Source organism: Bufo bufo, chromosome 6 (genome assembly GCF_905171765.1).
Source record: "Bufo bufo chromosome 6, aBufBuf1.1, whole genome shotgun sequence".
In the NCBI taxonomy this organism is placed as follows: Eukaryota; Metazoa; Chordata; class Amphibia; order Anura; family Bufonidae; genus Bufo; species Bufo bufo.
Window position 1 is genome coordinate 248,039,258 of NC_053394.1, and position 16,959 is coordinate 248,056,216.

General features: G+C 44.3%; 1 protein-coding gene across 1 annotated transcript in view; it reads left to right on the forward strand.

Annotated features, from left to right (window-relative positions):
- Positions 1 to 15,420, forward strand: part of LOC121005054 (protein NDNF-like) — a 37,520-nt gene extending 22,100 nt beyond the window's left edge. The window contains exons 3-4 of the mRNA XM_040437567.1: positions 12,722 to 12,849; positions 14,066 to 15,420. Of these exons, the coding sequence (XP_040293501.1) occupies positions 12,722 to 12,849; positions 14,066 to 15,420 (1,483 nt within the window). The remainder of the gene's footprint in view (positions 1 to 12,721; positions 12,850 to 14,065) is intronic.
- Positions 15,421 to 16,959: the final 1,539 nt, after the last annotated feature.

Consider the following 16,959-nt stretch of genomic DNA (forward strand, 5'->3'; position numbering starts at 1 on the left):
GCTGACAAAGCCGCACGAGTTCACAGGGTGTGAACTGTGACCTAGGTGAGTCAGGAAACTCTGTGTTAGTTAGAGCCTAGCCGGGCAAGTGTTTATTGTTTTATGTGGATGTCACATGTGTTAGGTGAAGCTGCGACTTCATGATGACCTGTATTGGTTGGAGTGTGCACAATAAATGCATGGTTTGGACCTGAAACCTGGTGTCCTAAAGTCGTATCTGTGAGAATGACCCCCAAATAAGAGGCGATCCCCTACAGCACGGGTGTCAAACACAAGGCCCGCAGGCCGAATCCGGCCCGCCAGACCTCGTCATGTGGCCCGCGCAGCGAGCGAGCTGGCGGCGGCAGCTGGGCACAGGGAGATGAGCGCTTCCATTGTGGAAGCGCTCATCTCCAGTCATCTGTATCGCCGTCCTCAGGACAGCGATACAGATGTCTACCTGTGCTGCGGTAGGGGAGGGAGAGGCGTGTCCCTTTCCCTTCCTCTGATAGGCTGCCGGCCTAGTGCCTGCAGCCTATCAGAGGCCGGCGCAGGCGGCGCGATGACATCATCGCGCTGCCTGAGCCATACAGCGTGGGACATAGGCCAGAAGAGGCCTGCATCGCATCACTGACATGGAGGTAAGTATGTGTTTTTTTTAATTATTTTTATTATGTACAATACTTTTACTGGCGGGGGCTGTTATTACTGGCACAGAGGGGCTGTTATTACTGACACAGAGGGGCTGTTATTACTGGCACAGAGGGGCTGTTATTACTGGCACAGATGGGCTCTTATTACTGGCACAGAGGGGCTCTTATTACTGGGGGCTGTTATTACTGGCACAGAGGGGCTCTTATTACTGGGGGCTGTTATTACTGGCACAGAGGGGCTCTTATTACTGGGGGCTGTTATTACTGGCACAGAGGGGCTCTTATTACTGACACAGAGGGGCTCTTATTACTGACACAGAGGGGCTCTTATTACTGGGGGCTGTTATTACTGACACAGAGGGGCTGTTATTACTGGGGGCTGTTATTACTGACACAGACGGGCTCTTATTACTGGGGGCTGTTATTACTGGGGGCTGCTATTACTGGCACAGGGGGGCTGCTATTACTGGCATAGGGGGCTATTATTACTGGCACTGGGGGGGGGGGCATTATGGTGGGCTTTATTACTCCCCCATGGTATGACCCTCTAGTAGCAGCACCAGCCTCTCCCTGCTCTGCTATCCCTCTGCACCTTCTCCAAATACTTATTATGAAATCTTTCTCATTAGGATAAAACACAACATCAGCTCCACCGAGCCCCCGGCCAAAGTGTGGAAGTGGCGTCCGAGATCCCCAAGGGCCAAGCCAAGTAACTGTAAGTTTTCCGGCCCTTTGAGGGTGACCAAACTGCTGATGCGGCCCCCGATGAATTTGAGTTTGACACCCCTGCCCTACAGTATCTATATATGTATATACAGTGGGATGCGAAAGTTTGGGCAACCTTGTTAATCGTCATGATTTTCCTGTATAAATCGTTGGTTGTTACGATAAAAAATGTCAGTTAAATATATCATATAGGAGACACACACAGTGATATTTGAGAAGTGAAATGAAGTTTATTGGATTTACAGAAAGTGTGCTATAATTGTTTAAACAAAATTAGGCAGGTACATAAATTTGGGCACCACAAAAAAGAAATGAAATCAATATTTTGTAGATCCTCCTTTTGCAGAAATTACAGCCTCTAAACGTTTCCTGTAGGTTCCAATGAGAGTCTGGATTCTGGTTGAAGGTATTTTGGACCATTCCTCTTTACAAAACATCTTTAGTTCATTCAGGTTTGATGGCTTCCGAGCATGGACAGCTCTCTTTAAGTCACACCACAGGTTTTCAATTATATTCAGGTCTGGGGACTGAGATGGCCATTCCAGAACGTTGTACTTGTTCCTCTGCATATATGCCTTAGTGGATTTTGAGCAGTGTTTAGGGTCGTCGTCTTGTTGAAAGATCCAGCCCCGGCACATCTTTAGCTTTGTCACTGATTCCTGGACATTAGTCTCCAGAATCTGCTGATACTGAGTGGAATCCATGCGTCCCTCAACTTTGACAAGATCCCCAGTCCCTGCACTGGCCACACAGCCCCACAGCATGATGGAACCACCACCATATTTTACTGTAGGTAGCAGGTGTTTTTCTTGGAATGCTGTGTTCTTTTTCCTCCATGCATAACGCCCCTTGTTATGGCCAAATAACTAAATTTTAGTTTCATCAGTCCACAGCACCTTATTCCAAAATGAAGCTGGGTTGTCCAAATGTGCTTTAGCCCACCTCAAGCGGCACTTTTTGTGCTGTGGGCGGAGAAAAGGCTTCCTCTGCACCACTCTTGCATACAGCATCTCCTTGTGTAAAGTGCGCCGAATGGTTGAACGATGCACAGTGACTCCATCTGCAGCAAGATGTAGGTCTTTGGTGCTGGTCTGTGGGTTGACTCTGACTGTTCTCACCATTCGTCGCTTCTGTCTATCCGAGATTTTTCTTGGTCTGCCACTTCGAGTCTTAACTTGAACTGAGCCTGTGGTCTTCCATTTCCTCAATATGTTCCTAACTGTAGAAACAGACAGCTGAAATCTCTGAGACAGCTTTCTGTATCCTTCCCCTAAACCACGATGGTGAACAATCTTTGTCTTCAGGTCATTTGAGAGTTGTTTTGAGACCCCCATGTTTCTACTCTTCAAAAAAAATTAAAAGAGGAGGGAAACTTACAATTGACCCCCATAAATACTCTTTCTCATAATTGTATTCACCTGTGTATGTAGGTCAGGGGTCACTGAGCTTACCAAGACAATTTATGCACCTACCTAATTTTGTTTAAACAATTATAGCACACTTTCTGTAAATCCAATAAACTTCATTTCACTTCTCAAATATCACTGTGTGTGTCTCCTATATGATATATTTAACTGACATTTTTTATCGTAACAACCAACGATTTATACAGGAAAATCATGACGATTAACAAGGTTGCCCAAACTTTCGCATCCCACTGTATATATAGAAGAAAATAAGAAGAAAATCTCTTTATTGTCCCTCAGTGGGGAAATTTTGGCATAACAGCAGCAATCACATTCACAACAGTAGCAAAAATAAGAGTAATTAGAAATTAAAGAGTAAAATAAAAAGAAAAACATAACACAGAATTTACTTAAAAAATTCACTACTGGGTTTCTGGGAACAGCGGTGGTTATAAATCCTAACCGCTGCTGGGAGGAAGGACCTCTGATAACGTTCCTTCGTGCACCTAGGATGCAGCAGTCTGTCACTGAAGGAGCTCTTCAGCTCCACAACAGCTTCGTGCATGGGGTGGGAGACATTGTCTAAGGCTTATTGCACACGACAGTATATTTTCACGGTCCGCAAAACGGGGTCCCGTTTTTCCGTGATCCGTGACCGTTTTTTCGTCCGTGGGTCTTCCTTGATTTTTGGAGGATCCTCGGACATGAAAAAAAAGTCGTTTTGGTGTCCGCCTGGCCGTGCGGAGCCAAACGGATCCGTCCTGAATTACAATGCAAGTCAATGGGGACGGATCCGTTTGACGTTGACACAATATGGTGCCATTTCAAACGGATCCGTCCCCATTGACTTTCAATGTAAAGTCTGGAGTCCCTTTTATACCATCGGATCTGAGTTTTCTCCAATCCGATGGTATATTTTAACTTGAAGCGTCCCCATCACCATGGGAACGCCTCTATGTTAGAATATACTGTCGGATATGAGTTAGATCGTGAAACCTCATTTCCGACAGTATATTCTAACACAGAGGCGTTCCCATGGTGATGGGGACGCTTCTAGTTAGAATATACTACAAACTGTGTACATGACTGCCCCCTGCTGCCTAGCAGTATCCGATCTCTTACAGGGGGCCGTGATAAGCACAATTAACCCCTCAGGTGCCGCACCTGAAGGGGTTAATTGTACTATCATATCCCCCTGTAAGAGATCAGGGCTGCCAGGCAGCAGGGGGCAGACCCCCCCCTCCCCAGTTTGAATATCATTGGTGGCCAGTGCGGCCCCCCCCCCCTTCCTCCCTCTATTGTAATAATTTGTTGGTGGCACAGTGTGCGCCCCCCCCCTTCCTCCCTCTATTGTAATAAATCGTTGGTGGCACAGTGTGCGCCCCCCCCCCCTTTCCTCCCTCTATTGTAATAAATCGTTGGTGGCACAGTGTGCGCCCCCCCCCCTTCCTCCCTCTATTGTAATAAATCGTTGGTGGCACAGTGTGCGCCCCCCCCCTTCCTCCCTCTATTGTAATAAATCGTTGGTGGCACAGTGTGCGCCCCCCCCCCCTTCCTCCCTCTATTGTAATAAATCGTTGGTGGCACAGTGTGCGCCCCCCCCCTTCCTCCCTCTATTGTAATAAATTGTTGGTGGCACAGTGTGCGCCCCCCCCCTTCCTCCCTCTATTGTAATAAATCGTTGGTGGCACAGTGTGCGCCCCCCATCGGCCCCCCCTCCCTCTATAGCATTAACAACATTGGTGGCCAGTGTGCGGCCTCCCTTCTCCCCCCCCGATCATTGGTGGCAGCGGGTTACTAGCAATAGTACAATAGTAAAAGATTCATACTTACCTGGGAGCTGCGATGTTCGTGTCCGGCCGGGAGCTCCTCCTACTGGTAAGTGACAGTTCATTTAGCAATGCGCCGCACAGACCCTGTCACTTACCAGTAGGTGGAGCTCCCGGCCGGACACGAACATCGCAGCAGCCACCAGCAGGTAAGTATGAATCTTCTACTATTGTACTATTGCTAAGTAACCATGGCAACCAGGACTGTAGTAGCGTCCTGGTTGCCATGGTTATCGATCGGAGCCCCAGCGATTAAACTGGGACTCCGATCGGAACTCCGCTGCCACCAATGATGGGGGGGGGGGGAGATGGGAGGCCGCACACTGGCCAACAATGTTGTTAATGCTATAGAGGGAGGGGGGGCCGATGGGGGGCGCACACTGTGCCACCAACGAATTATTACAATAGAGGGAGGGAGGGGGGGGGCGCACACTGTGCCACCAACGAATAATTACAATAGAGGGAGGGGGGGGGCCGCACTGGCCACCAACCTATTATTACAATAGAGGGGGGGGGGGGCCGCACTGGCCACCAATGATATTCAAACTGGGGAGGGGGGGAGGGTCTGCCCCCTGCTGCCTGGCAGCCCTGATCTCTTACAGGGGGATATGATAGTACAATTAACCCATTCAGGTGCCGCACCTGAAGGGGTTAATTGTGCTGATCACGGCCCCCTGTAAGAGATCGGGTGCTGCCAGGCAGCAGGGGGCAGTCTTGTACACAGTTTGTAGTGTATTCTAACTAGAAGCGTCCCAATCAGCATGGGAACGCTTCTGTGTTAGAATATACTGTCGGTTCTGAGTTTTCACGAAGTGAAAACTCAGCTATGAAAAAGCTTTTATGCAGACGGATCTTCGGATCCGTCTGTATAAAAAGTAACCTACGGCCACGGATCACGGACACGGATGCCAATCTTGTGTGCATCCGTGTTCTTTCACGGACCCATTGACTTGAATGGGTCTGTGAACCGTTGGCCGTGAAAAAAATAGGACAGGTCATATTTTTTTCACGGCCAGGAAACACGGATCTCGGATGCGGCTGCAAAACAGTGCATTTTCCGTTTTTTCCACGGACCCATTGAAAGTCATGGGGTCCGCGAAAAAAAACTGAAAACGGCACAACGGCCACGGGTGCACACAACGGTCGTGTAAAAGAGGCCTAACAGTGATGTTAATTTTGCTAGAGTTCTTCTGTCACCCACCTCCTGCACTGGATCAAGGGGACAACCTAGGACAGAGCTGGCCTTCTTAATGAGTTTATCTAATCTCTGTCTCTCAGCCACAGATAAGCTGCTGCTACAACAAACCACACCATAGAATATGGCTGATGCCACCACTGAGTCCAAGAAGGTCTTTAGGAGGTTCCCCTGCACTCCAAAGGACCTTAGTCTCCTCAACAGATAGAGTCTGCTCTGACCCTTTTTGAAAAGAGCATCAGTGTTATGGCTCCAGTCCAGTTTGATGTTCAGTTTGTTGTAATATATATTATGTATATATTATCTAATAGCCAAATTATGTTAATTCGTTGGTGATATAATGTAGATAAATAAAATAATTATTAGTACTGCTTTTTTATATAAAATATTGTTTCATTTAATGCCCCGTTTGATCATTGGTGGTATCAGTGGGAATAAAGCTCTGGCCAATTAGGAAAATACTTACCACATAGGACAGGGGTGGCCAACCTTACAGACACAAAGAACTACCAGGAGCCACAAGCTATACATTTACACACGAGTCACTGCATTTTTCGCCCTACAAGATGCACCTAGATTTTACCAAAGAAAAATAAGAGGAAAAAATATATTTTTCATCTGATTTGAGGTCTGATAAAATATTTTTTTCTTATTTTTCATTAGCAGAGTATATATTTTTAGCAGACCTCAGAACAGACTCCTAAATTAGATCCCACAATCCTCATCTGACCTAAAATAAGATCCCCAAACCTCATCAGACCCCCAATGCTCAGATCAGACAACACAAATCACACTCCCAGTGTCAGACCCTCAGACCTGACCAACCCATGATCAGACCTGCCCCCGGTGCTCAGATCTGCCCCCCCACATGCTCAGATCTGACCCCCATTGCCCAGATTAGGACCCCCCATGCTCAGATCAGAACCTCCCATGCTTAGATCAGACCCCCATGCTCAGTTCTATAATTAAAAAAAAATCTCTTCTCTCTCCTGATCAGGCACTGGACTCCTGCTCAGGCACCTGCTACTCTGCAGGTCTAACACGCTCTCCACTGTGACCTGATGAGCACAACGTCAGGTCATAGTGCGTGTCTCCACGTACTATGTTCTCACACTGTGTGCATCAGGACATTGTGGAGAGTGAGCTGGAGCTGCAAAGTAGCAACAGTGCCCAATCAGGAAAAGAGATCTGAGCATGGGGTGGAGAGCGAGCCGGCCTGACTGCTTCCCGGCTCTACAGCTAGAGCCGCACTTGAAGAAGCAAAGAGCTGCATGCGGCTCAAGAGCCACGGGTTGGCCACCCCTGACATAGGAGGATCCAGCGACATCACACCACTCTCCTCCTTCTTCTCTGCGATGCCGGCTGTTACGTATTCAGGCATAGGCGCAGTGAGGAAGCCGGCAGCCAGTGAGCGTCTTTTCCTTACTGCGCCTGTGCCGAATACTGAACAGGACGGTGCGGGCGCGAGATTTCCCCAGCACACAGGGCCGGCAGAAGGAGAAGAACCCTGGCCGGGGCCCTGTCAATCAACAGTAGAAGGGAGTGGAATGAGGTGGGAGAACAGATTCTCCATGTAGCAACGCCCCCCCTGCTCCTAGAGGCTAATTTGCATATAATAAAACTTACTGTTGCGCAAAAACGGGGGCATATGTAAAAAAATTAATAGCACAGTTAGATTCAGCTGATATTTGCACATGTATAATGTCAGCCTGTTTAATAGTGATAATTGTGATGACAGAAACCCTTTAACCACCTCCGGACCGCTGTACGCACAGACGCGTCCTGGAGGTGGTTGATTCATTCCTCCTGGACGCGCCGGCGCGTCCTCTCGCGAGACGCGAGATTTCCTGTGAACACGCGCACACAGGCGCGCGCGCTCACAGGAACGGAAGGTAAGAGAGTTGATCTCCAGCCTGCCAGCGGCGATCGTTCGCTGGCAGGCTGGAGATGTGTTTTTTTTAACCCCTAACAGGTATATTAGACGCTGTTTTGATAACAGCGTCTAATATACCTGCTACCTGGTCCTCTGGTGGTCCCATTTGTTTGGATCGACCACCAGAGGACACAGGTAGCTCAGTAAAGTCCCACCAAGCACCACTACACTACACCCCCCCCCGTCACTTATTAACCCCTTATTAGCCCCTGATCACCCCTAATCACCCCTGATCACCCCTGATCACCCCATATAGACTCCCTGATCACCCCCCTGTCATTGATCACCCCCCTGTCATTGATTACCCCCCTGTAAAGCTCCATTCAGACGTCCGCATGATTTTTACGGATCCACTGATAGATGGATCGGATCCGCAAAACGCATCCGGACGTCTGAATGAAGCCTTCCAGGGGCATGATCAATGACTGTGGTGATCACCCCATATAGACTCCCTGATCACCCCCCTGTAAAGCTCCATTCAGATGTCCGCATGATTTTTACGGATCCACTGATAGATGGATCGGATCCGCAAAACGCATCCGGATGTCTGAATGAAGCCTTACAGGGGCATGATCAATGACTGTGGTTATCACCCCATATAGACTCCCTGATCACCCCCCTGTCATTGATCACCCCCCTGTCATTGATTACCCCCCTGTAAAGCTCCATTTAGACGTCCGCATGATTTTTACGGATCCACTGATAGATGGATCGGATCCGCAAAACGCATCCGGACGTCTGAATGAAGCCTTACAGGGGCATGATCAATGACTGTGGTGATCACCCCATATAGACTCCCTGATCACCCCCCTGTAAAGCTCCATTCAGATGTCCGCATGATTTTTACGGATGCACTGATAGATGGATCGGATCCGCAAAACGCATCCGGACGTCTGAATGAAGCCTTACAGGGGCATGATCAATGACTGTGGTGATCACCCCATATAGACTCCCTGATCACCCCCCTGTCATTGATTACCCCCCTGTCATTGATCACCCCCCTGTAAAGCTCCATTCAGACGTCCGCATGATTTTTACGGATCCACTGATAGATGGATCGGATCCGCAAAACGCATCCGGACGTCTGAATGAAGCCTTACACGGCGTGATAAATGACTGTGGTTATCACCCCATATAGACTCCCTGATCACCCCCCCTGTCATTGATCACCCCCCCTGTCATTGATCACCCCCCCTGTCATTGATCACCCCCCCTGTCATTGATCACCCCCCCTGTCATTGATCACCCCCCCTGTCATTGATCACCCCCCCTGTCATTGATCAACCCCCCTGTCATTGATCAACCCCCCTGTCATTGATCACCCCCCTGTCATTGATCACCCCCCCTGTCATTGATCAACCCCCCTGTCATTGATCAACCCCCCTGTCATTGATCACCCCCCTGTAAGGCTCCATTCAGACATTTTTTTGGCCCAAGTTAGCGGAATTATTATTTTTTTTTCTTACAAAGTCTCATATTCCACTAACTTGTGACAAAAAATAAAATCTCACATGAACTCACCATACCCCTCACGGAATCCAAATGCGTAAAATTTTTTAGACATTTATATTCCAGACTTCTTCTCACGCTTTAGGGCCCCTAGAATGCCAGGGCAGTATAAATACCCCACATGTGACCCCATTTCGGAAAGAAGACACCCCCAGGTATTCCGTGAGGGGCATATTGAGTCCATGAAAGATTGAAATTTTTGTCCCAAGTTAGCGGAACGGGAGACTTTGTGAGAAAAAAATAAAAAATATCAATTTCCGCTAACTTGTGCCAAAAAAAAAAAATTTCTATGAACTCGCCATGCCCCTCATTGAATACCTTGGGGTGTCTTCTTTCCAAAATGGGGTCACATGTGGGGTATTTATACTGCCCTGGCATTCTAGGGGCCCCAAAGCGTGAGAAGAAGTCTGGTATCCAAATGTCTAAAAATGCCCTCCTAAAAGGAATTTGGGCCCCTTTGCGCATCTAGGCTGCAAAAAAGTGTCACACATCTGGTATCGCCGTACTCAGGAGAAGTTGGGGAATGTGTTTTGGGGTGTCATTTTACATATACCCATGCTGGGTGAGATAAATATCTTGGTCAAATGCCAACTTTGTATAAAAAAATGGGAAAAGTTGTCTTTTGCCAAGATATTTCTCTCACCCAGCATGGGTATATGTAAAAAGACACCCCAAAACACATTCCCCAACTTCTCCCGAGTACGGAGATACCAGATGTGTGACACTTTTTTGCAGCCTAGGTGGGCAAAGGGGCCCATATTCCAAAGAGCACCTTTCGGATTTCACTGGTCATTTACCTACTTACCACACATTAGGGCCCCTGGAAAATGCCAGGGCAGTATAACTACCCCACAAGTGACCCCATTTTGGAATGAAGACACCCCAAGGCATTCCGTGAGGGGCATGGCGAGTTCCTAGAATTTTTTATTTTTTGTCACAAGTTAGTGGAAAATGATGATTTTTTTTTTTTTTTTTTTTCATACAAAGTCTCATATTCCACTAACTTGTGACAAAAAATAAAAACTTCCATGAACTCACTATGCCCATCAGCGAATACCTTGGGGTCTATTCTTTCCAAAATGGGGTCACTTGTGGGGTAGGTATAATGCCCTGGTATTTTAGGGGCCCAAATGTGTGGTAAGGAGTTTGAAATCAAATTCTGTAAAAAATGACGAGTGAAATCCGAAAGGTGCTCTTTGGAATATGGGCCCCTTTGCCCACCTAGGCTGCAAAAAAGTGTCACACATCTGGTATCTCCGTACTCAGGAGAAGGTGGGGAATGTGTTTTGGGGTGTCATTTTACATATACCCATGCTGGGTGAGATAAATATCTTGGTCAAATGCCAACTTTGTATAAAAAAATGGGAAAAGTTGTCTTTTGCCAAGATATTTCTCTCACCCAGCATGGGTATATGTAAAAAGACACCCCAAAACACATTCCCCAACTTCTCCTGAGTACGGAGATACCACATGTGTGGCACTTTTTTGCAGCCTAGGTGGGCAAAGGGGCCCATATTCCAAAGAGCACCTTTTGGATTTCACTGGTCATTTACCTACTTACCACACATTAGGGCCCCTGGAAAATGCCAGGGCAGTATAACTACCCCACAAGTGACCCCATTTTGGAAAGAAGACACCCCAAGGTATTCCGTGAGGGGCATGGCGAGTTCCTAGAATTTTTTATTTTTTGTCACAAGTTAGTGGAAAATGATGATTTTTTTTATATATTTTTTTTTTTCATACAAAGTCTCATATTCCACTAACTTGTGACAAAAAATAAAAACTTCCATGAACTCACTATGCCCATCAGCGAATACCTTGGGGTCTCTTCTTTCCAAAATGGGGTCACTTGTGGGGTAGTTATACTGCCCTGGCATTCTAGGGGCCCAAATGTGTGGTAAGGAGTTTGAAATCAAATTCTGTAAAAAATGACGAGTGAAATCCGAAAGGTGCTCTTTGGAATATGGGCCCCTTTGCCCACCTAGGCTGCAAAAAAGTGTCACACATCTGGTATCTCCGTATTCAGGAGAAGTTGGGGAATGTGTTTTGGGGTGTCTTTTTACATATACCCATGCTGGGTGAGAGAAATATCTTGGCAAAAGACAACTTTTCCCATTTTTTTATACAAAGTTGGCATTTGACCAAGATATTTATCTCACCCAGCATGGGTATATGTAAAATGACACCCCAAAACACATTCCCCAACTTCTACTGAATACGGAGATACCAGATGTGTGACACTTTTTTGCAGCCTAGGTGGGCAAAGGGGCCCACATTCCAAAGAGCACCTTTCGGATTTCACTGGTCAGTTTTTACAGAATTTGATTTCAAACTCCTTACCACACATTTGGGCCCCTAGAATGCCAGGGCAGTATAACTACCCCACAAGTGACCCCATTTTGGAAAGAAGAGACCCCAAGGTATTTCGTGATGGGCATAGTGAGTTCATGGAAGTTTTTATTTTTTGTCACAAGTTAGTGGAATATGAGACTTTGTAAGAAAAAAAAAAAAAAAAATCATCATTTTCCGCTAACTTGTGACAAAAAATAAAAAGTTCTATGAACTCACTATGCCCATCAGCGAATACCTTAGGGTGTGTACTTTCCGAAATGGGGTCATTTGTGGGGTGTTTGTACTGTCTGGGCATTGTAGAACCTCAGGAAACATGACAGGTGCTCAGAAAGTCAGAGCTGCTTCAAAAAGCGGAAATTCACATTTTTGTACCATAGTTTGTAAACGCTATAACTTTTACCCAAACCATTTTTTTTTTACCCAAACATTTTTTTTTTATCAAAGACATGTAGAACAATAAATTTAGAGCAAAATTTATATATGGATGTCATTTTTTTTGCAAAATTTTACAACTGAAAGTGAAAAATGTCATTTTTTTGCAAAAAAATCGTTAAATTTCGATTAATAACAAAAAAAGTAAAAATGTCAGCAGCAATGAAATACCACCAAATGAAAGATCTATTAGTGAGAAGAAAAGGAGGTAAAATTCATTTGGGTGGTAAGTTGCATGACCGAGCAATAAACGGTGAAAGTAGTGTAGGTCAGAAGTGTAAAAAGTGGCCTGGTCTTTCAGGGTGTTTAAGCACTGGGGGCTGAGGTGGTTAAGTAGCAGTGGTCTGCCAGAGTATGTGAGGCTGTTTTGGGGGATCAGGGTCTGACATGAAAATAGGCTTCAAAGGTCCGACAGAGGAAAATCTCATATACACTTAACTCTGGGATCAATAAAATACCATTAGAATCTATTGATGTGGCAAATTAGTTCTCCTCTAGCTTATTGTACCCTACTGATATGTCCTGCATGTGTGATGATCGCAACAAAATTTATGATGGAATGAAAAATGGAGGTTTGCATATCCTGTACAATATTGTGCATATCTGAAAAGTTCTACAAATCTGTAGAGTGTAACTGTTTATGTAGAACTTTTTATACTATAGCTTTTAGAGATATCTTTCATTCATTGTTTATATGTTTTTGTCAGGTATTATTTTACACTGGGAGAAAACACGAGCCCTCATTTCTCAATCACTGTGACACCCTGTGACGTTCCGATCGAATGGAGTATTTTACACTACAAAATATCACATGCATTCTATGGAAAAACAGCAGGTAACAGTGCGCCAATTTCACCCTTGCAAAACAGGATTATATTTTTCACAGTATGCTATTTCTGTAAGGTGGCATAGTTCAAACTGCTTTAAAGCTACAGTGTGGTATCCTAATAGTAGTGGTTTTATAAACAGTCCTGTGGGCACCAGATGACAATGCATTCCAAATGTGCACTCTATATGCTAACAGTCTATCCCTAAATAGCACAATCTCAGGGCTAGAGAAGTGGGCCTCACCATGTAAATGGGCTTGGGATTGCCTCTCCAATTATCTATACCTCTGCAATAAACCACAATTTTGTCACAATTTTAGTAGGAAGAAGAAATTAAGTTGGCACTTTAAATTCCTAGACATGGGCGTTTTAGCAATTTAAGAATAAAATAGATGTTCTGTGGTTGTTTTATTACATCATCAAACTTTCTTATTCAGTCAGTAGCTGCCAGTTTAGATGCTGACGTGTAATAATGAAGCTCCTTTATTGACAAAAATAGGCACCCCTATTCAGAGGTTAACCTAATGAGCTAGACTCCAAGCTAGAGCGTCCAGTGGCCTCTACACAGGCTCGGACTGGCGCACAGGGGTACAGGTGACTCCCCCGGTGGGCCCCTGAGCAAGGTGAGCCCCTAGCCTCCCACCCCCCTGCACAAGTGGCACATAACACAGTAGACTGTATGTAGCCCTACATACATATATTCAGTGTATAGCACCTCAGCCAGCCTATGAACATATAAAAAACTTGATAGATTATTAAATAAACTCCCCAGTCTATTATTATAGACAGGATCAGAGCTGAGATGACCTCTAGGTATAGAGGAAAGCTAGCCAGTATCCTCTTTTCCCCAGGACCTACCTTCTCAAAGATGCTGCAGGGACCCCCATATTCAATCATCTGGTAGCATCTTGCTGCTGTGTGAGCAGGTAATATTTGAATGTATCTATATGGTGGGCCCCCAAAATAAATTGCACTGGTGGGCCCTAGGCACCCCAGTCCGACACTGCCTCTACAAACCTTGCTCTGCTCAGCAGTTTTTAGACCCAGCTTGAAAACACATGGATACAACTGCCCTCATTGTCTCTTCCACTCTCAATTCACCCATTTCCTGAACACCAATAAACTATAATTTATAGACACAAATATCAGGTCACTGCCAATAAATAATGTTTCAGATTTACATGGAGTAATAACCTTGTTAACCTTCATGTTATTATTTTCCAGTAAAATACCAACCCTTTGCTGACTTGAAGACCCAGTTGTACTACAAGACTGTGTCTACACTTTTCCACTACAAAGGAAACTCTGTTGAAAACTATGTGGGAACTTTTTTATATTCTTCTCTTTTTGTCCTTGAATTTTTATCAACTGAGAGAGACACTCACATCTCAGTGTACCTTACAACTGACTTAGCACATGGAAGTCTTTTTCCAGAACTTCCAGGGGATCCTCGGATTGATGTCACAACAGTCAACCATAACTCTGTTTCATTGGTCTGGAAACCAAGTCCATCAGCAATGAAGCAGAAAGACATCATAGAATATTGTATTCTAGTAAATGAAAAACATAATTATAAAAGTATGTGTGCCGCTGATACTGCAATTCGGTCTGCAGGCAGGAAATGGCCAAAATTAACAAGCTTTCCCATCTCAAAGTATCTTGAAGAAAATCAACGGGTTATGCTGATTTCAAGTAGTGATTTACATATAATCCACAAAAGCAGCAATATGGAGGTTAGGCAGATATGCATTGACAACAAAAATACCTACACAGTATCAAATCTGAGTTCAAACACCCAATATTACTTTGATGTGTTTGCAGTTAACCTGCTAACCAACGCTAGTGCTGCCTACACAGGTACCTTTACAAAGACATGGTTGGAACCTAAACCCAAGGATATACCCCTAAAGGATGGCAAAATAGTTCAAATCAAGTTTGATGGCAAAAGACCAAAGGCATATAGCTTTCAGTATCAGGCACTGCATAAAAAGGTCCACTTCACATTACAAGTATGCCGAGGCCAAATGCGGGCTCTTATTTCAAAAAATGGCAAATTATTAATTTCTGAAAATGTTCAAGGTCTAAGACATATTACGCTTAAAGGTAAATTCATGGATAAATACGTCACTGTTTTCAGGTCTGCAGAACCAGTGGAAAATACATCCGCAATGATTCAGGCTTCATCCCACATGCACAAATCTGTCTTTCCTTTTTTTCCAAATAGTTTGAAAATCAAGTCTTTTAACAAACTGAGAACCTGTAACTCAATAACAATTGCCTGGCTTGGTACCCAAGAAAGGAACATGTACTGTGTCTACAAGAAGAAACTTAAAGAAGACCAAGTTTGGAGGGAAATATCTAGTGTTGACAATTGCTCAGGACCAGAATCACGGCCAAAATCTGAGAAGGTTTTGTGCAAATATTTCCATGAAATCAATGTGCAAAGAGCAGTAACTACAGAAACAATTGGAGGTTTAGAAAGAGGCACGTCCTACCGGTTTGATGTCTATCTTATTGGTTCTTCAGGACTGCTGGTTAGATATCAGAGCAAAATTGTGAAAACCAGAAAAACATGTTGATAGCTACCATTAGAAAAAGCTTTGAAATGCTTAAAGTGAATGTCCACCCTCACACACTAATTTTCAGCCTTGCCATACAAACAACTCGAGGGAGCATACTGCATTGAGTTCAGAGTATAATAGTATCCAGTTAGAGCTTCAGCTCCCTATAGTGGTGGGTGCAGGAAACCAGCATGCTTTATGTGGACATTCCCTTTATTGGGAAGAAACACATTCTTCTCCATACCAGGTCAATCTTTTTACTTTTGTATTAAACAAACTGTAATATTTTTGTATATGTAATTAAATCAATTAAGGATAGAGGGGATGCTCTATATCAGGCATGCTCAACCTGCGGCCCTCCAGCTGTTGTAAAACTACAACTCCCATCATTCCCTGTAGTTTTACAACAGCTGGAGGGCCGCAGGTTGAGCATCCCTGTTCTATATAATATGCTTACGATGTTTAGCAAGTTTTTTTTTTGTAGGATTTTTTTGTGATTTTTTTTTGTCTGATATATTTATAGTTAAAAGGGAATGATCATACCTTAATATGCATAAGGAATCTTTCACATTAATTGTAGAATCCACCTCTCATCATTGAGTTGAAATATCATATAAATATTTCCTCTGAACGTGTACCATTCTTCATTTTTCAAAGATTTGCGCCTGCTCATATTGCAGTCTTCAGATATTTCTCTCCATTATACTGAATCAAGTAAAATCTTTTCTATAAATTAATTGGGGTATACCGGAAATTGAACAGTAGCTCCCATTCTATGTCTATGTTTAGAAGTTTAAAGTGAATATCCATCTTTTAAAATCCTGTTATTTTTTGATCCAACATTCTGTGCCAATTCATTTCTTAATTTTGTTATCAGTTGTCAGCAGATGGGCATCAGTTTCTCTTTTTGAGAGTTTCACTTCTGGCTGTCACCAGAGGGAGCTTAGGAGCATACTGCTCCCTCTAGTGGTGGCTGTGTACCTGAGAAATGGTTTTGAAATGAATCAGCACAGAATTTTTATTAGAAAACAGAATGGGTAGTCTTTCACTTTAGGATAATGCAGTTAAAACCATAGATCACATGCCTACAAGATTATTTAATAGATTACAAGTTTATCACCGACCGTTTTTTTAAAATGGATATTCTACTGTTTTCCATTCTCTCTATATACTTCTATTTATTTTGTTGTATAACATACAGTGTACCTCTTGAATCCCAGATGTGGAGGCAGCCTCTTGAATCCCAGATGTGGAGGCAGCCATTTTGTTCAATTTTACATGCCATGTACAGTACAGACCAAAAGTTTGGACACACCTTCTCATTCAAAGAGTTTTCTTTATTTTCATGACTATGAAGGCATCAAAACTATGAATTAACACATGTGGAATTATATACATAACAAACAAGTGTGAAACAACTGAAAATATGTCATATTCTAGGTTCTTTAAAGTAGCCACCTTTTGCTTTGATTACTGCTTTGCACACTCTTGGCATTCTCTTGATGAGCTTCAAGAGGTAGTCCCCTGAAATGGTTTTCACTTCATAGGTGTGCCCTG